This window comes from Varanus komodoensis, unplaced genomic scaffold, assembly GCF_004798865.1.
Source record: "Varanus komodoensis strain SLA01 unplaced genomic scaffold, ASM479886v1 scaffold38, whole genome shotgun sequence".
Lineage (NCBI taxonomy): Eukaryota > Metazoa > Chordata > Lepidosauria > Squamata > Varanidae > Varanus > Varanus komodoensis.
The window spans coordinates 9356263-9372685 of record NW_025335909.1 but is presented as its reverse complement, the minus strand read 5'-3'; the positions used below and the strand labels follow the sequence as shown (position 1 = coordinate 9372685).

General features: G+C 63.2%; 1 protein-coding gene across 1 annotated transcript in view; it reads right to left on the bottom strand.

Moving 5' to 3' along the window:
• SEZ6L (seizure related 6 homolog like) overlaps nt 1-16044 on the bottom strand; it is a 28633-nt gene extending 12589 nt beyond the window's left edge. The window contains exons 1-6 of the mRNA XM_044440963.1: nt 15849-16044; nt 15370-15529; nt 11264-11381; nt 10813-11031; nt 8539-8677; nt 62-745 (exon numbers count right to left, since the gene is read on the bottom strand). Of these exons, the coding sequence (XP_044296898.1) occupies nt 62-745; nt 8539-8677; nt 10813-11031; nt 11264-11381; nt 15370-15529; nt 15849-16044 (1516 nt within the window). The remainder of the gene's footprint in view (nt 1-61; nt 746-8538; nt 8678-10812; nt 11032-11263; nt 11382-15369; nt 15530-15848) is intronic.
• Between the last annotated feature and the right edge of the window lie 379 nt (nt 16045-16423).

Genomic DNA, 16423 nt, shown 5'->3' with positions numbered 1-16423 from the left:
CCCGCCCCCCCCCCCCCCGTGCAACGGCCGACATGCGCCGGGCTGGCCAGAGATGCCTTACTTGGCGTTGTCTCCGTGGTGATCACCGTGGTGGTGACGATGGTGGAGGTGGTGGTCCCTCGGCCCCCCCGAGAGAGGGCGCCCCCACCTGCCTCCTCCTCGGGGCTCCTGGTCTTGTTTGCGGCCTGGGGCTGGGCCGCCTCTTCCTCCGGAAGGTCAGTCCTGTGGGGCCCCTGTGCCTGTGGGGCCACGGGTGGTGCTGTGGACGGGGAGACTGGGAGCAGGGGAGGGCTGGTCACCCCGTGGCGCCCTTTCTTGCCACCCCACGAGGACCGCTTGGGGGTGGCGGGTTCCCCTTCAGGAGCCGGAGCCCCCAGGCCATCTCCCTCCAAGAGGGGCGGGTCCACCGTGGAGATGCGCGGTTTCGAATTTGGCAAGCCGAGCTGGGCAGCTGCCGGGGTGGCCCTGAGCCTCTGCTGCTTCCTGGCGGAGCTTCCCGGTTTCGGGGAGGGCGGCCTCTTCCTCGAGGCCGGGGCTTGTCTCGTGCTGGTGTCCGGGGGAGTGCTTGGCTCTGGAAAAGCAGCGTCCCTCTGAGACGAGGCTGTCTCCACGCTCGTATGAGCCAAGGCCCCCTCTGCGGGCTGCAGCGGGCTTCCCACGGCCGTGTGTCCCGACTCCGCGTCTGCGCTGAGGAGTGCGTTGTTCGAGCGTCCGTCCGAACGGAGCGCGTCCTCGAAGCGGGTGCCTGTGACGGGAGGTGGGAGAAAGAGCTGAGGGCGCTCTTTCCGCTCCCCTGCCCCCTCCCAGGGAGAAGCCGCCCCCCCTCCATGTTGACTCTTTCAGCTTCATTCCGCCTGGGGCCCTCGGATGCTTTGGGCTACAAGCCCCGTCCTCACACTGCCTGGCCCTGACAGCTATGCAGGTCCAAAACCGCTGCAGGGCGCCAGGTTGGGGAAAGCGGCTCCAGCGCTTGCAATTCAAGGCAGTCAGAGTCTTAACCCGAAGTCTGGGAGGGTCACTCCGGTCCCCGGAGCAGCGCACTGGCAAATGCTGGACACGGTGTGAAATTCAACTATTATCAGGCACCAAAAAGCAGGACTGTGCAAGCAGCTCATTATCTCTGACAAGTCGACAGTTTTCAGTGTCGCAAGGAGCCTGTTATGGCCGCAGACTCGTTTTTTTCTAGTTGCTACTGAGCAGCACAAGCGCACAAACCCACACACACAGCTTCTCTGGCTTTCCAATTGTGCTCCTCAACAACTTCCGACGCTCTCCACCCCACTTCCGTGGAGTTCGCCAACGGCGCCGTCACTCGCCTCCACCCTGACCCTCTCTGTGCGCGGCAAGGGGCCCACCGGCAGCGGAGCAAGTCCCGGCGTGAGAGCTGGGCTCGGCCAGAGGTGGGCACGGCCCGGGGACCCTCGGCTCCAGCCCTGCCCGGCACTCGCAAGCACAGCCCTGCCAGCCGACAGGCACGGTCGGTCCCCGCCTGGGGCGGCGTTCGGAGGACGCCGAATCCAAGCCCGGTTGGATCCTTGGGTCGGCTTGAAGGGGGGCTGCAGCAGGCGCGCTCCAGCGCTTTCTGCCCCCCCCCCACACCCTCCTTTGCAGAAAGAATTGCCAAAAGAGAAAGATTGATTATCCTGTTGATCCGCAGCGGCATCCTGGGAGAGGCAGGCCTAATTAGCTGACCTCCCGTCTCCTTTCGAGAAAGCAGCCGATGAGCTTTTTTGATTAGAGAGATTTGGCTCTTAATGGGACTGATAAAAGTTTTCATGTTGAAACAAATCTTGGGCAGATTAATCACTGCGTGTGAGCCAAGGAGATTAATTGGTCTGAAATACCGGTTTGTTCTTGGAGGAGGATCCCCGGGCATGCAGCAGCGCCCCACGGCGGAAGGAGCCGCCTGGGCGCCGGAGAGCAGTGCGGGCTTCTGGAAACGGGCTCCGGGTGCGTGTGGTGGGGGCGCCCCCCCCCCACTGGCCAGCCACACGGCCAGTTGGCCAGCTCAGCGGGGGAAGGCGCCCCCCCCCAGCCCCACGTGAATGCCTGCCAACTGTTTTGCAAGGAGGGGTTCCAGGAAGAGGCGCAGGAGATGCTGCCGCAACAGTTGGCGGTGGGGGAAGATCGATTTTCCCCCAGGTTTCCTCCAAACACACATACAAATGAGTAAGCGAGGGCCTGAGGCAGCGCGAACGCAGCCGGCGGGCATCTGCTGCCGCATGTTTATCGCCATCCTTCGAAAAAGAAATAAGATTCCAGTGCTGGGTTTGAAAGAAGGGGGGGACCCTGCATTGGTGCATAAATTACCCTAATACTTTCACAAATCTGGAATTTATTTGCTGCCTCTCACAGTTCGGCTATTTCACCCAAGCCAGCACATGGCCCTCGCTCTCGGCCAGCGGGACTGCGGGCAGCTCGGCACCAGGCGAGGGCTGCTCCCCGGGGCCAGACGCGGCCGCTGTTCGGCTGCTGCGCAAACGCGTTTGGACATCCCCTCTGACGGCCCAGCGCTCGCCCGTGGTGTTACGAAAGCCATTTTCATAAAGGGGGTTTCGGGAGTCGCCTCCACAGTGCAGAACCGGGAGGGGGAGAACAGGCCGCCATTGGCCAGAGAGGGGAAAGGGTCGCCATGAAGAGCATCCCGGGGAAGAGAAGGGGCCGTGCCTCCATTTTGCCTTGTTTAGCGGCTTTCTTGCAGGGCTGGGAACGCCCCGCCAACCGAGGCAGGCTGAACGGGCTGCAGCGCACGGCTCTAGCAGCTCGGAGGGGCCCGGCCTCCGGAGCCAATTTCCAAGCTGCCACCTGCGCTCCCCGCCAGAAGGCCCTCCTGCCGGGAGACGCACGGAGGAGAGACGGGCAGATCTCCGTGGTCCTCCGAGGGAGGGAGACTGAGGGAAACCACCCACTGGAAGAATTTCCGGGCTGGTTCAAAGGGACAGGAAAAGGGAGCTGGCTGCGTCTGGATGAACACCTGTATTTCAGAAGCATCCTCGCCTGTGCACCTTTCCCTGTGCACCTTTCCTGCTACCATCACCGGGGATACCAAAGCGGAGAGAAATTAATGAGTGAGCCGAACAGAAAATGTTGGCTTGCGGATGATCTCGCCCAACTGCTCTCAAGTGGGCACTGGGAGCAACGCTTCCGACCAGCCATTTTGGAAAAGCAGCTCCACCGAGGCTTGCGCTGCGTGTCCTTAATTTTTTAAGTAAATCGTTTAAATTGCTTAATCCCGTTAGTTAACACTCTCCAGGAATAATCTTGTGCACTGAATGGTAAATATTCTTTGCTGGGGACAATGCCGCACACTTTGGGTTTGCTGAGCACATGGTTTGTGCCCGGGAAAGCAGGCCCGGCCTTGCGGTGGCAGGTCCTGGCGAGCCCCTGCAGAGGGCCAAGGGGGCACCATGCCCCAACCCCTGCCTGCAGGCCTGGGGCGCCTCTGGGGCCAGCCAGGGTCTCCGACATGAGGCGGGATGGACCGAGGAGAGGAAGGCGGCTCCGTGGAAGGCATTTCCGGCATTCCGGTGGCAGCCGCTGCAGGGTGGGGACCAGGGTGGGCTTCTGCTGGGTTCTGAGTGAGCCGGACCCTCTCCTCTCTCTCCAGGCACAAGCAGGGCAAGGTGGGGCCCGGCTGGCCCAGCCGGGGCCCTGCAAGGTCCGTGAGCCTTGGCTGGAAATGGGTGGCCAGGTTTCCTGCCGCGAGGACGTCTCTGCAACCCCAAGCGTGCATGTTCCTCCAGCGCACAACGGATTCCTGCCTGCGCCACGTCCGCCCCTGCGGAGCTTCCCAGGAATTCTCCCCTCGCTGGTCGCCGCCAGAGCCGCTCCGCCCGTGGCCGGGTGTTGCTCTGATGTGGGAGCGAAGGAGCAGCAGGCGCCCAGATCGCGGGGCGCGCAACAAGCGAGCCGGCTGGGCACAGGGAAGAGCGTGGGGAGTGCGCAGCGCAGCTTTCCAGCGACAAAGGGCCCCCCGGAGCTGTACGGCCCCCTCTGCTGAGCCCACGGAGGCTTTGACGCCTCCCAAGACTGCAGGCGCCTGAATCCCCCACGCTCGAAGAAGGGGCATTACTCATGAAGGGGCCTTATCTCATTATGTTTAAGAGCCGCACCATAATCTCGTTGCGATTAATTGCACAAACAGCAGGCGGGAACGGGTGTGACAAGCAGAAAGTGCGCAGGCATGGACCAGACCGGCGGATTCCCGGCTAGGCTGCAAGCTGAAGGGCTTGCGGTATGCTTGGAGGATTGCCCGGGGGGCAGGCTGTGGCCCCCCCCCTCCACATCCTTCCCCAGCCGTGGCCGTGGGGCCACAGCCGGTGCCCTCTCGGTGCCCGGGGTCGGGATCCGAGGCAGCTTCAGGGCTCCCTCTGCTGGCCAGAGGCCGGAACAGCGGCCCGGGTAGTTGCGGGACTGGAGCCACAGCCTGCCGCAGGGCTGTTTCGCGGGGCCCCGGGCCCCCGGGAGGGCTGCACAAGCCCCGGCTCCTCCCTCCGGGAGAGGCCTCCGCCGGGAGGGTTCCCCGACTTGCGGCGCCCCGCGCGCCCCCGGGAGCTGCGCCCGCTCGGGTCCGGTCTCGCTGCAGGGCTTCTCCGCCCAGCCCAGCCTCGCTCTGGTCCTGCTCCGGCGCCGCGCCAGCCTCGCTCTGGTCCTGCTCCGGCGCCGCGCCGGCCTCGTCCCGTCCTTGCCCCCACGCGGCTCCAGTCCCCCCAGCCTTGCTCCAGCCGGAGGAAGGCATTCGCTGGAAATCCACTTTCCACGGAGATGGAGCCGCTTCTTACAGAGGTAAGGAGCTGTTAAGAGAAGTAAATGGATTCCCGGCTTCCCTTTCTCGCAGAAAATGGCTCTGCCGAGAAATGCAGGATCCCCGCTGTGTGTGGCTGAACCCCGTGATGAGGCGAGGAGAGCTCTGGGGGGAGGCGGGAGGGGCTGAAATCGGAGGCCGCCCGGGGGGCCGCCCGGGTGGGGAAGCGCATGGCCGGGGCTGCTGCCCCCCCCCATCGCCTTGGGGTGCACGGCGGGCGAAGGCCGGCTCCTTGGTCAGGTGGAGCACAAAGGCCTGTGGGCCAAGGAAGCCGCTGGCGACGGGCGGGCACGCGTTTCCTCCTCCCTCCCCGCCCCCCTTCCTGCTGGACTTGTCTGTCCAAGCGGGACCCCCCTCCTTTCCGCCCGTCCCCCTTGTTGCGCGTGCCGTTGGCTGGCACGGTTCAGCCGGCCCTGCCTCCACGTCCTGGACCGGTGCAAGGGCCGGAGACCCATGGAGCCCCAGGCCCCACCCGGGGCAGAGCGCCTGTGCCCTTCCCACCCCACCCCTCCTGGAGCTCCGTGACGCTGGCAGCACCTCCGCTGGGGCGGCGGGGGGGTTTCTGCACCGTGTCCACGTGCCGGAGGGGACGGATGCCACCTCTCTCGCGGCGCACGCACTGAGCGCTGACGGCTCCTCGCCACACACCAGCGACTGCAGTAACAGGACCCCAGACAAGCGGATGATTTATGGCCTGCCTGCACGCATGAATTAGCTGCACAAGAAATCCGGCGGGGGGGGGGGCTGGCACTGTCCAGGTGTCTCTCCTCCGCTCCCCACCACCGAGGCCTCTCCCCTGCAGAGGAACAGGAAGCGGCTGCACGTGGGCCAGCAGGAGGGTCGGGGACTAGTCCTACAAGGGAAAGGAAGGGACTGGCTGCGTTGAGTCGACCCCCTGGAAAGGAGCTGGTGGGGTGGAGGGAACCGGCACCGGGCCGATCCAGCCTGTGTCCGAGCAGCGGCCCAGCTCTGCTCTAGCACCCGGGTTCTCATTGGAAGCGGCCCTCTCCCTTACAGGAGCCTCTGCTTTGCCACTGGAGTAGAAACACCTGCGCTGCGGATCTGGTCCCCTCCTCGGGGCACCTTCCTTTGCCATAAATGCCCCTTCAGACTGGACTGTGTCAAGATTTGTGCTCCTCCGGAAAGAGGCGGCTCTTGTCATTTTCACACTAAGCTTCCACGGAGGCCACCCGCGATCGCATTGGCCTTTCTTGCAGCCACGACACACCACGGGCTCCCGCTCGCCTGTTTCACGCGTTCTCCTGCTGAGTCGCGTGTCCCCACAGCCTTCCCCGTCTTCCTCAGGGCTGCGGCCCCATTTCCTGCAGTCCCTGCTCTTGCCGGAGGGTGCCACATGCAGCCTTCTCGTGGCCTTGAGGAATAGATCTGCCTCAGCAGTGGCTCAGGGTCGGGTGGGTGCCTGAAGCAGCGTGGAGCAGCTCCCGAAAGATGGCGGGCCCTTCCGTCGGGCGCGAGCCGGAACGGCCTGCTTTTTCACAGCCAAGCACCAGCAGCATAATATGGATTTTGCATTATTATCCAATTGCCTGATTTGGTACACTTTGCTGGTTTTCAGGTGGTGAAGGGTTGTCCATGAGATGAACTGACATCTTTTTAATAGTCTCTGTCACGCTTACACAATTTGGACTTTAAATCTTGCCAGAAAGGATTCGCGTCTCTTATGAAGAAGAACTGAGTAAGGGAAAAAGCAGCCAACCCTCGGAGACCGAGGGACCGCCGGGGACGGGGCCGCATCCGGCTGCAGCCGCCGTCCCCTCGAGCGCTCTGCGTCCAATGGACGCGCGGCACCGCCGATCGGCAGTGTTTCCGCATTCTGGGCCGGCGCAGGGGGCATCGCCGCTTTGCGAGACGGCCCGAAGCCCCACACGTGCCCGGAAAACAAAAACGGGAAGCCGCAGCACGGAGACTTTGCAAGACCACGAGCGCGGCCTGCGAGAGTCGCCCGCTGCCCCTTCTCGTCACCCTCGCGCGATTCGGCCGGCTCCGAAGGGCCCTTGCGCAGTGCGCGTGATCTAGGTCAGCCCATGCTGGCCACCGACCGCTTCTGCGGCACTGGCCGCTCCTCCCACCATTGATTCGGCACGATTAATTATTTTGATAACGCCGCGGGGCGAGAGAGATGCCAAGAGCCGCCCCAGACCACCGCCCGTGCGCGCAAGTGCCTGCACATGGCACTGCCGTGACTCAGATGCTAATTTCATCCCAGCGTTTCATTCTCCCTCGCCTCCTCAGATCGTGCGGGCTTTTGTGTGATCTCAGAGTTGCCTTTGTGTGTTGGAGGGCAATATTTTGAAAAGGTGGGAAGGTCTTGTTTTGCTTCCTATTATTCTAGCTGGGCATTCTTTCCCACTTTCACTTTTGTTTTGGTTTCTTCCAGACTTTCAACCACGACATGGGGCAATGCAGTGTAGTGGTTAGAGCAGTCTTCCCCAGCTCTGTTTCCTCCAGACATGTTGGACTGCGGTTCCCAGCACTCCTAGCCAGCAGGACTTAGCCCATCAATCCCACACTACAGAGGAAGGATGGGTGTTGTAGTGCAACCTGGCCAGAGTGCACCCGGCTAGGGAAGGTGGGCTAGAGCCTGGGCCTCTCCAGCTGCTGGGACCACAAGGGGGGGCATCTGCCTGCCAAGGCCCAGCCGCTTGGCAGTCCCCGAGCAGGCGGCCCACCGGCTCCCTGGGCGATCCCAGCTGCTGCTCGGTCGGTATTCCTGGCTCATCCTCGCTCTGCCCATGCCCAAAAGCCCTGCGTGCGCTTTGACGCAGGAAATGGAGTATCTGGCAGCCTTTCTGAAGAAAAATGGAGCCGGCAGTCGCCCAGGCACTTTACGGCTCAGACCGTCCCCAGCGTGGCCACCCGTATCCGGCCCCCTGATGAAAAGGCTTCCAGAATGGACTGTGCGCAGCCATAAATACATCCCTCTCTTTTTAAAAGAAACCTGCCTTCTGCACGGCAAGGCCGATGCAACCGGTTCGTCCTTCCTCAGTCGGAGAACAGTTTTGTCACGGAACAGCTTATCGGTATGACAAACAGTCTCCCGGCGTTGCCGAAAGCACCGTGCCTGGTTCTGCGAGGGCGCCCCACGTCCAGGACTTTTCCGGACGGATGGGTTACAGGGGCAGGCGCGGTTCGCTTGACCCAGAAGTGCCTTCTGGGCCTGGCTGGCCCGAGTGGGAAGAGCAGCCCTGCCGCCTGAGCTCGCTTCGTCCCCCCGGGGGGCGTCCCCGGAGGAGGCAGCTTGGCCAGGCACACGTGGCGGCAGAGCGCTGTCTTTTCTCTCCGGAAGGCTGACAGGGGATGGGGCACCGCTCCCCGGCCCCCCAGCGCCTTCCGCCCGCCTCTCCGCCAGCACAGGCCGTCAGCCGCCGCATCTCGTCTCCCCTGCCATCAGGAGAAATGGAGCGACGCGTGTCCAGGCCTTCCAAAAGGCCCGAACTGGAACTGCTTCAGTACATTAGGAATAAGGAGCTGCTAAGGAGCCGGAGTGGCTGGGTGCTGCGGGAATTGTTTGGGAACAACTTGTGCCTGCAAGCCGGCAGGCAGGCAAGGAGGAAGAAAAGGGTGTGGAAGGAAGGGGGACGGGGGGCAGCCCCCGAGATCTGCGTGCCCCCCACCGGCAACGCTCGGCTCCGAAGGTGGCCGACCGCAGGGAGCGTCAGGCCATGATTCGGCGGGCGCGGCTGCTCTGGGAGCTCCGTGCAAGCGAGCCCCACCGGCCTCGCGGCCAAACTCGGCCAGGCACGGCCCGGGCTGGCTGCTGCCGATGGCGCGTGCACCCACCTCGCCACCCCAGTCCAAGCCTGGCTTCGCCACTTGCAAAAAGGCTCTCGTGAGCCGTTTCCGCCACTTTTCCTTTCAAGGCAACAGATGGACGCGTGAATGAGTAAAGGCACGTGCGGCGTTTTAATGTCTGGAGTTAATTTCACTTCATTTCCCAGGCAGTGCGACGCCGAAGCAAGCAGCCCGTGCGGCACGGCAGGGGGGTGCAGGGCGGGCGACTGGGTGGTCTGGCTTCCCGGCCCCCTGCGGCCGGGACGCTCACGGGTGACTCTGGGCCGTCTCAGACCCTCCACTTAGCCTACCTCACAGGGCTGTTGTTGGGAGGGTGAAAACGGAGTGGAGAACTCTGCCAGCCGCCTTGCGCCTCCGGGTTGGAGCAAAGGTGGCTCAACACAGCGGGAGCTCGAGGTTTCCGTTCGTCTGATCCTAGGATCGATGCTGCAATGGCAAGGGGTCTGTCTTTGTCCGTCCGTCCGTCCGTCCGTCCTTGATGCTACAGGCTCAAAGGGGGGAGCCACGGTGTCCGTCCTCATGCTGGTGGCCGTGGGGCAGGGGCAGGGCCACTGGGGGCCAAATGAGCTCCTGACGGCTCGAAGCCGCTGGCTCTGGAGAACTAGTGCAGAAGAGAGATTCCCCCACATTCTGGAATGGCTTGGCCAAGTTTTGAATGAGAACACGTCATGTGTACCTTTCAAATGGCATCTCTCCTCCTCCTGAATATTCTGCTTTCCTTTGCTGGCTTCCCTCTTTGTGCCCTTGATTTTGCCAGGCGCCAGCGGTGACCCCACACAGGCTGCCGCCGCGTGGTCAGGCTGAGCACCCAGAAAGGCACGCTCAGCATCTCGCAGTCTGGCTGTCAAAGCGGGTCCCCGGTGCCTGCCTGAACCGGCCTGGGGTGCCGAAAGCAGAGATCCGTGGAATGAACCTTCCGATGTCTGCTGACCGCCCCACACCCCAATCCACAAACAAGGGGTGCGTCCAGGGCCACTCTGGCTCCTCAAGGCAGCCAGCCCAGTCCCTTTCCGGAGCGGGCAGCTTGCGGAAGGTGGGAACCGACAACCCCGGTCTGGGAGGCGGCCCCGTGTGTCTCTCTTGCGGAACAAAGGGCTTCCTCTGTCTTAATCTCTTCATTAGGGTTTCAAAAGCAGATAAAATTATGAGGCATGCAAAGCAATTTCTGAAAGTTAAAACAATTACGATGGTTTCCCATTATTCCTTCTGATGAATGCAGCCCCCTTAAATTCCCCGTGGAGCCGTGCCCCTCTGTGACCTCTGCTTTATTATTCTGCTCAATTGGTCTTAATTATATTAGAAAGGATAATGATAGGCCTTTATAGGAGGAAGGAAGGAGGACAGGGAGATGACGAATGGTGCTGCTAAGAATGCAGAGGGAATGAAGTGGGGGGGGGGCTGGGGCAGCCAAACCAGCAGTGAGACCCCCCCCTCCACGGCACTGGCACACGGAGCTGCCTCTGCGACGGAGCACTGCGGGCGGCCCCGTGAACGGCCAAGAGGGCCAGGCCGCCGCCGCTCCTGCTGCGGGGCTACCCTTGAAGGCTGGGCAGAGGGATCCTGCACTACGAAGCGGCCAGGTCACGACTGGCGCTCGCCAAGACGTGCCACCCGAGCACCCTGCGCTGTGGAGACGCCGAGACGCCACGGCTCTTTCCTCAAGGAAATGCTCCACGACGGACTTGGCCACGGACGTCCTTCGGGAAACCTGTCTGGACGAGTCTCCCACCCTCGGAGCTGGGCTGGGCCGGGCCGGGGCTTCCCAGGGGCCTGGCAGCAACGCTCCGCAGGGACTCGGGCAGGCCTTCCCGGAGACGCCAAGGACGGGGCACCAAGGATTCCTGCAGCTGCGTTGCACGTCCCCGGCCTGCAGGCGCCTCTGCTGTCACGGCTGTGGCGGCCCTCCCCTGGCTTGGCACCGCTCCCTCGGGGGTCTTCCCGAGGCCCCCTGCTGTGCCAACCCGCCTGGATCCGCTTCTGGCCGAAGTTCTGCCGGGGAGGGTGGTGCGGAGCTGCCCACATGAATAACTCCCGTCTCTCCTCCGCCAAGCGAGCGGCCTTCCCGCTTCCCTTCTGTTGCATTATTCACCTCTCAGTTTCCGTCTCAGCTCTCATTTGTCTTCCATCCACACATCCAAGGAGTGACTCATCCCATGTCCTGGTTTACGACAACCTCCATCCCACAAATAATTCACCTTGTTATCCTCAAGGAGACGCCGGCTCGTGATGGCGAAAGTCAGGGCCGCGGCGGCCGCATCGCTGCCAGCGCCGAGGTTCTCGTGCCCTTGCTCGCAATGAGCCAACTCCCTCCCGCCGTGTTCTTCTGGCACGCGCAGGAGCAGCGGAGGGGGCTTATGGAAGGACCCCAGGACAAACGGGGGACTGGCTTCCCCAAGGCCTTCCTTGCAGCTCAGCTGGAGGCGTCCCGGGGGTGGCAGCTTGCGAAAGGGTTTCCATGCTCACGGGGCGGCTGCTGAAATGGAGGATGCTTCCAAGAGAGGACTGTCCTCCAGGACAAGGGGCCGACCTGCACACCCACCAACTCTTGCCGTCCCACAGAAGCCTCTTGGGTTGCTGTTTACTTCAAGGCATGAGAAAAACACCAAATTAGACAGGCAGTAGCTCAGTTTTCCGACAGGGGGATGCCTCTGACCACTGGGGTCCAGGTGAGCCCTCTTCGGAGCGGGTTTTGCCAGGATCCCAGGCTGGTCCGGCGTCCTCTTCTGCAGACACATCCTGGCCTGGGGGTTGCAGCCCGATGCGTCTGCAGGGGCACCGGGGGCAGCACAGAGGCGGTTCCAGGGGGTCGCAGCTGCAGCCTGTTGCAAACCCGCTGCAGACGTGATCGCTGGCCCACCAGCTCCTCACACGCCTTGCCTTCGTTCCTTGCCCGGAGGCCAGAGCGGCTCACGTGCCTCTTCTCACCGCACTGTCCTTGCCACAGCCCTGTAGGCCGACCGGGGGGTGAGTGGCTGCCCACGGCCACCAGGCGTGGCCCGGATCACCCGGGGCCCAGTGCCACTCCTCCGAGCCCACGCAAGCTATGAGTGAGCTCTTGTGTGCGGCCCCGTCCTGGGGTGGGAAAGCTGTGGTTATTTATGGGCGTCTTTCACCCCCAATAGCCCTGATCAGAGAGATGGAAAATGATTCTGACTCCAGCAGTTGTAAAAGGACTGGAAATAGCTGCACCAACGGGTTCGCCTCGGGGGAACGAGCTAATCTCTCCATGAACGCTTGTCATAAAAACAATATTAAATTGTAGCAGCATTTCTGAGGCTTCTGTCGGGCGGCTGCATGCGGCTCTTCCTCGCCTCCTCCCAAGGAATGAAGCCCAAGGGAGTCTGGCCAGGCGTTCAGCTGGGCCCTTGCAGGGAGACGAGGCACGCGGGGGGGGGGGGAGGCACCTGGGGTTGGAGGAGAGGGAGCCCCGTCTCCCTTATTAACTGCTGAGAGAAGCGCTCCATTCTCCGGCAAGTGCTGGCAAAACACCACGGAGCAGCCAGTCCTTCGGTCCCCGTCTTTTCACGCAGCCCATGGCCATGCGAGGCTTTCCATTGCACTAGATCTGTAAGTCTCTCTCTCTCTCTCTCTCTCTCTCTCTCTCTCTCTCTCTCTCTCTCCACACACACGCACGCACGCACGCACACGCACGAGCAAAAGAGAGCGAGCGATCACATCGCATTATGATCATCCTGTGAAAAAGAGAAAGCAAGCCCCGCTCGCTCAGGAGATTTCTGCTCCTAGCACATTTAATCTAAGTCCTCTTCCTGTAATCTATAACATACTGATTAGAACTTGCTGGGGTTTCAAACCTCATTGGTTCCCATGTTTATGCAAATACGCAGTCTGACAGCATTTTCCGAAGTGATGCATAAATAGCCTTGGAGGGCGCGAGAAGAGGCCCAGCTTAGCCGAATGAGCTTGGCATATAAATACATCTGTGGGCTTGCAGTTGGCAGAGCTTCCTCGTCTCGGCCTCGGGGACATTTGAAGAGGAACGCGAATCCTAATTCCGTGTCATTCCTTTCTTTAATTATTTTTTCAGCGAGAAAGGCAGGCCCGCTTGCTCGACGCGCTGCGTAACGCAAGATTAGCCCTTCCGGGGCTGGGGCCGCAAACGGCTGCGCTCGGGTTTTTCTTCGCCGCTTTGATCCTGCAACACCCGCCGGCTTCTGAAGTCCGCAGCCGGGCCGGGGGAGGAGGCCGGCAGCAGCTCTTGCGAGAGGCGCCGAGGGCCCCACGGCCAGTCGTGTGAGCGAGCCCCGAGCCGTGACAGCGGCGGGGGAGGATGGGCTGCGGCAGCCAAGCGCCCGGCCTGATCGCCTGCACAGCATCACGGCCTCGGACACGCTCCTGCTTCGGCTGCTGCAGCGCAAGCCCGGCGTATTCCGGCAGGATCCCCCCGCCCCATCGCCGACCCTACGCGGCCGGGAAGGAAGAGGCAGCGGGCGCCTACCGGGCTGCCGGCAGGCCTGGGACCCCTCCGGGGACGCCCGGTCTACTGCCTTGCGGACCACTAGCTCTGCCACATCCCGGCCGGCAGAGTCCCCACTCCTTTGAAAGGGAGGCGCTTGGGGCCTCGGGCACCCCCCCCCCCCCCACGCAGGGCTGGTGTGCTGCCTTTGGATCATACGCACTCAGGCCCGGTCCAGGCGAGGCCCCCGAGGCCCCTCACGCCGGCAGCTGAACCGGCCTCCCCGCTGGCCCTTCTGGCTTTGCTGTGGAGGGCCCGGCCGGGCTCTTGCGCCATGTCCCCCTGAGGAGGAGGAGGCGGTGGGGGCACAGAAGCCCCCCTGCAAAGTGTGGCTGGCCTGCCTTGCCAAGCCTTCAGCTATTCCGGGAGGCTCAATTTATTACTGGCTTACTATTAAAAATATAAGGTCTCTTGGCTAAGGAGATTGTCTCATCCACTCGATCTAATTTAGCCTGTCGGGATCTGCAATTGGCTCAGCTGCCTTCCTGCACGTCTGATTAGGGGGACGCTCCGCACCGCCCTGGCGGGAGTCCAGAGCAGCCCCTCCCGGGCACCGGAGGGACCGGCCCGAACCGGGCCATGTGGCAGCGAGGGAGGCCGTCAAGGCCTTCTGCCAGCTGCTGGCCTTCCTGCTGGAAAATGCTCCACCGCTTGCAAAGCCCCCCCCCCCCCCGGTGCCCTGCAGTCTAGCAGTCAGTTCCCCTCGGACCGCAGGGGCGTGGACTCAAAGCCCTCTCCGGCCACCTGGTTTGCTGGGCGGCTTCAGCAAACTCTTGGACAAGCCCGCCTTGCAAGGACGTTGTGAAGAAACACTGGGGAGGAGAGGGCAGGGGGCCTGGCGTGTTCCTTGGACGTGCTGGAGCCTCTTTACTAATGGCGAGAGTGAATTACCAGGAGTTGCAGGGAAGACAGAGTTGCCTCGAATCCAGGGTTTTTATGGGCGAGATCGGCGTTTCGGCCGTCCGCGCGACAGGGGGGCCTGCACAGCCCGGCACTTGGCACCCCAAATCCTCTTGAGGGAGCAGATCCCGCCCAGCACGTGGAGCAAACCTTTCGACACCCGCCAGAAGTGGATCTGACGGTCGCAGGTGCTCCTGGGCTGTGCATGGGCCCTTTGTGCCGGCGCAGAAAGACGGCGCGTGTTGCGGCTGCTTGGGGTGGGGGCTGAGCGTCGGTCAACATCCTTCCACCTCCTCTGCCTCTTGCACATGGTTTAGGAGCGCTCTTGGGAAGCAGCTAACGGAAAAGGGATCCGGTGCCAACAATGTCACCCGTTTGCCGCTTTGACCCCAGAAAGCAGCAGCCCCGGCAGAGCAGGTGCCAAGCGGAAAAGAACTTTCCCAATTTCCCGGCACAGGAGCAAGACAACGTTGCTCCGGGGATGTTCCCGCTGGGAGCGGCACCCGCAGCATCACCACCGGCCCCCTCTTGGCCGGGCCGGGCCAGAGCGAGCCAGAGCCGCAGGCGTCCGGTGGCGTCCTCATATTCTGGGGGAGACGGAGGCGAGGCCCCGACCTGGGCGCTTGCACCCCTTCCAACGGCTCCTGCACGGGGCGGACGTGGGCCCCGTGTTTGCTGCTGCACGTTTCACGCCCACTGCTTGCTGAGGCCGATGCAAGTGTGCAAACCAACGGAGCGGAGCCCTCCTATCTTAGACGAGCAACACAACACGAAGGCTGCTGCCAGCCACGTCGCTCCAGCATATCGAGTCTGCCGAGGTCCAAAGGCGCCGCTGCCCACGAAGTGGGCACTGAAGGGCCACCAGCAGGCAGTGGCGGCAGAGCCAGCCTGGCGGGGCGGAGAGACAGGCATCTAGTAAGGCCTGTGTGGTGACGGTTAAGAAAATAATGTCTTCAATCACTGCCGTGTTAACACAATTAAGCATCTTCAAGGTGAGGAAGAAAAGCCCAGCGGTATCAGCGTGCTCAGAGGCTTGTTGGTGGCAGCCGGCCAGGCAGCATCCCCGTGCCTGCAGCCTGAGCAGCCCGGCTCCTGCGGCTGTTGGATTCCGCTGGCAGGCGAGGAGAAAGTCTGAGAGGCGGCCAGGGCTGCAGCCACAGCCGCGAAGGCACTGAAAAGAGGCGCTGCAGCTTCCGAGCCAGCGCGCTCGGGCGGGACACCGCGCGCTTGGGACCACTGGGGTGGCACTCTGCCCCTCCAGCCCTGATCGCACCCCGCTGGCTGCTTGGGCAGGGCGGGCACGAGGGCAGCGCGTGCCTAGAGAAATCCTCTGCTCCGGCCGGGCCAGTGGAAGAGCCGGGCCCCAGTCAGACCTCACCGCCCCTCGCAGCCGCTGGCGAGCTGCAGCTGGTCTCGGGGGGGGGGCAGGGCGTGTGCCACAGGCTTCCCCGGACGACCAGCCTCGCTCCGGACCACATTCCCGGCCGGGCCTCGCCCTCGCTCGCAGAAGCCCTGCGACAGCAGCCTTTGTCCCGGAACTGCGGGAGGGCAGGGACGAGCCCGTGGCCACCCGGGCCCCCGTCCCCTCGCTGGGCTCCAGCCCAGCCAGCCAAAGGCCCCCCGGAACTGGCTCATTGATCCGCAAGCCAAACACCGGCCGGATTCAATTCCGGGAGCGTTTTCCATTTCCCTTCCCGTCTCCCCAGTTATTGACTGAGGAGCGAGCGCCTCTCTGGGCCTCGGCCTCGAGCACTCTGCTTAATAGACTCCGTGGCATTTGCTCTCGCCAGGCGGCCCGCAATGCGCAGCCGAGGGCCGGCAGGCTGGGCAACGAGCCCCGTCCCCGGCCGAGCCGACAGCATGGCGGGGCGCGGTTCCCTCTCGGCTCTTCGGCCACGGCGAGGCCTCTTCTGCGCTGGTCGCTGCAGGCGCCGCGAAGCTTGGGAGCAGCTCTCCCGCGTGGGGGGGGGGGCTCCGTCTCTGCGGGCCGCACTGGGCCCAGCTTCTCCGCCAGCGGGCCGACGCAGCCGCTCTCTCCCCGCAGCTCTGCCATCCGAAGGTGGCTCCTTCCGCGGGGGGGCCGTGAAGTGCCCACGTGGGGAGGGGGGCGGCGAGCGGGGTGGAGCCTCCCTCGCGTGGGGCCCATGGAGGGCCACGTTCCCACCCCCATGGTGGGGCACTGGGGCCCCCTCAGTCCAAGGCTGGGCTCCATTGCGGAGAAGCTGGCGGGGGCCACGTCCAGCTGCGGGAGGGGCCAACCCTGCAGCAGGCAATGGTTGGAAAAAAGCAGACTCGCGTCCCCCAGGAATTAAATACTCATGGCCGGCAGCAGCGGCAGCAGCCAAAGGAGCAGGCCCAGCAAATGAGCGGAAACCAAGGGGCGTCAGCCAGTGCGGGGGGTGAGCACAGGGAAACAGCCGGTCCACCCGTAC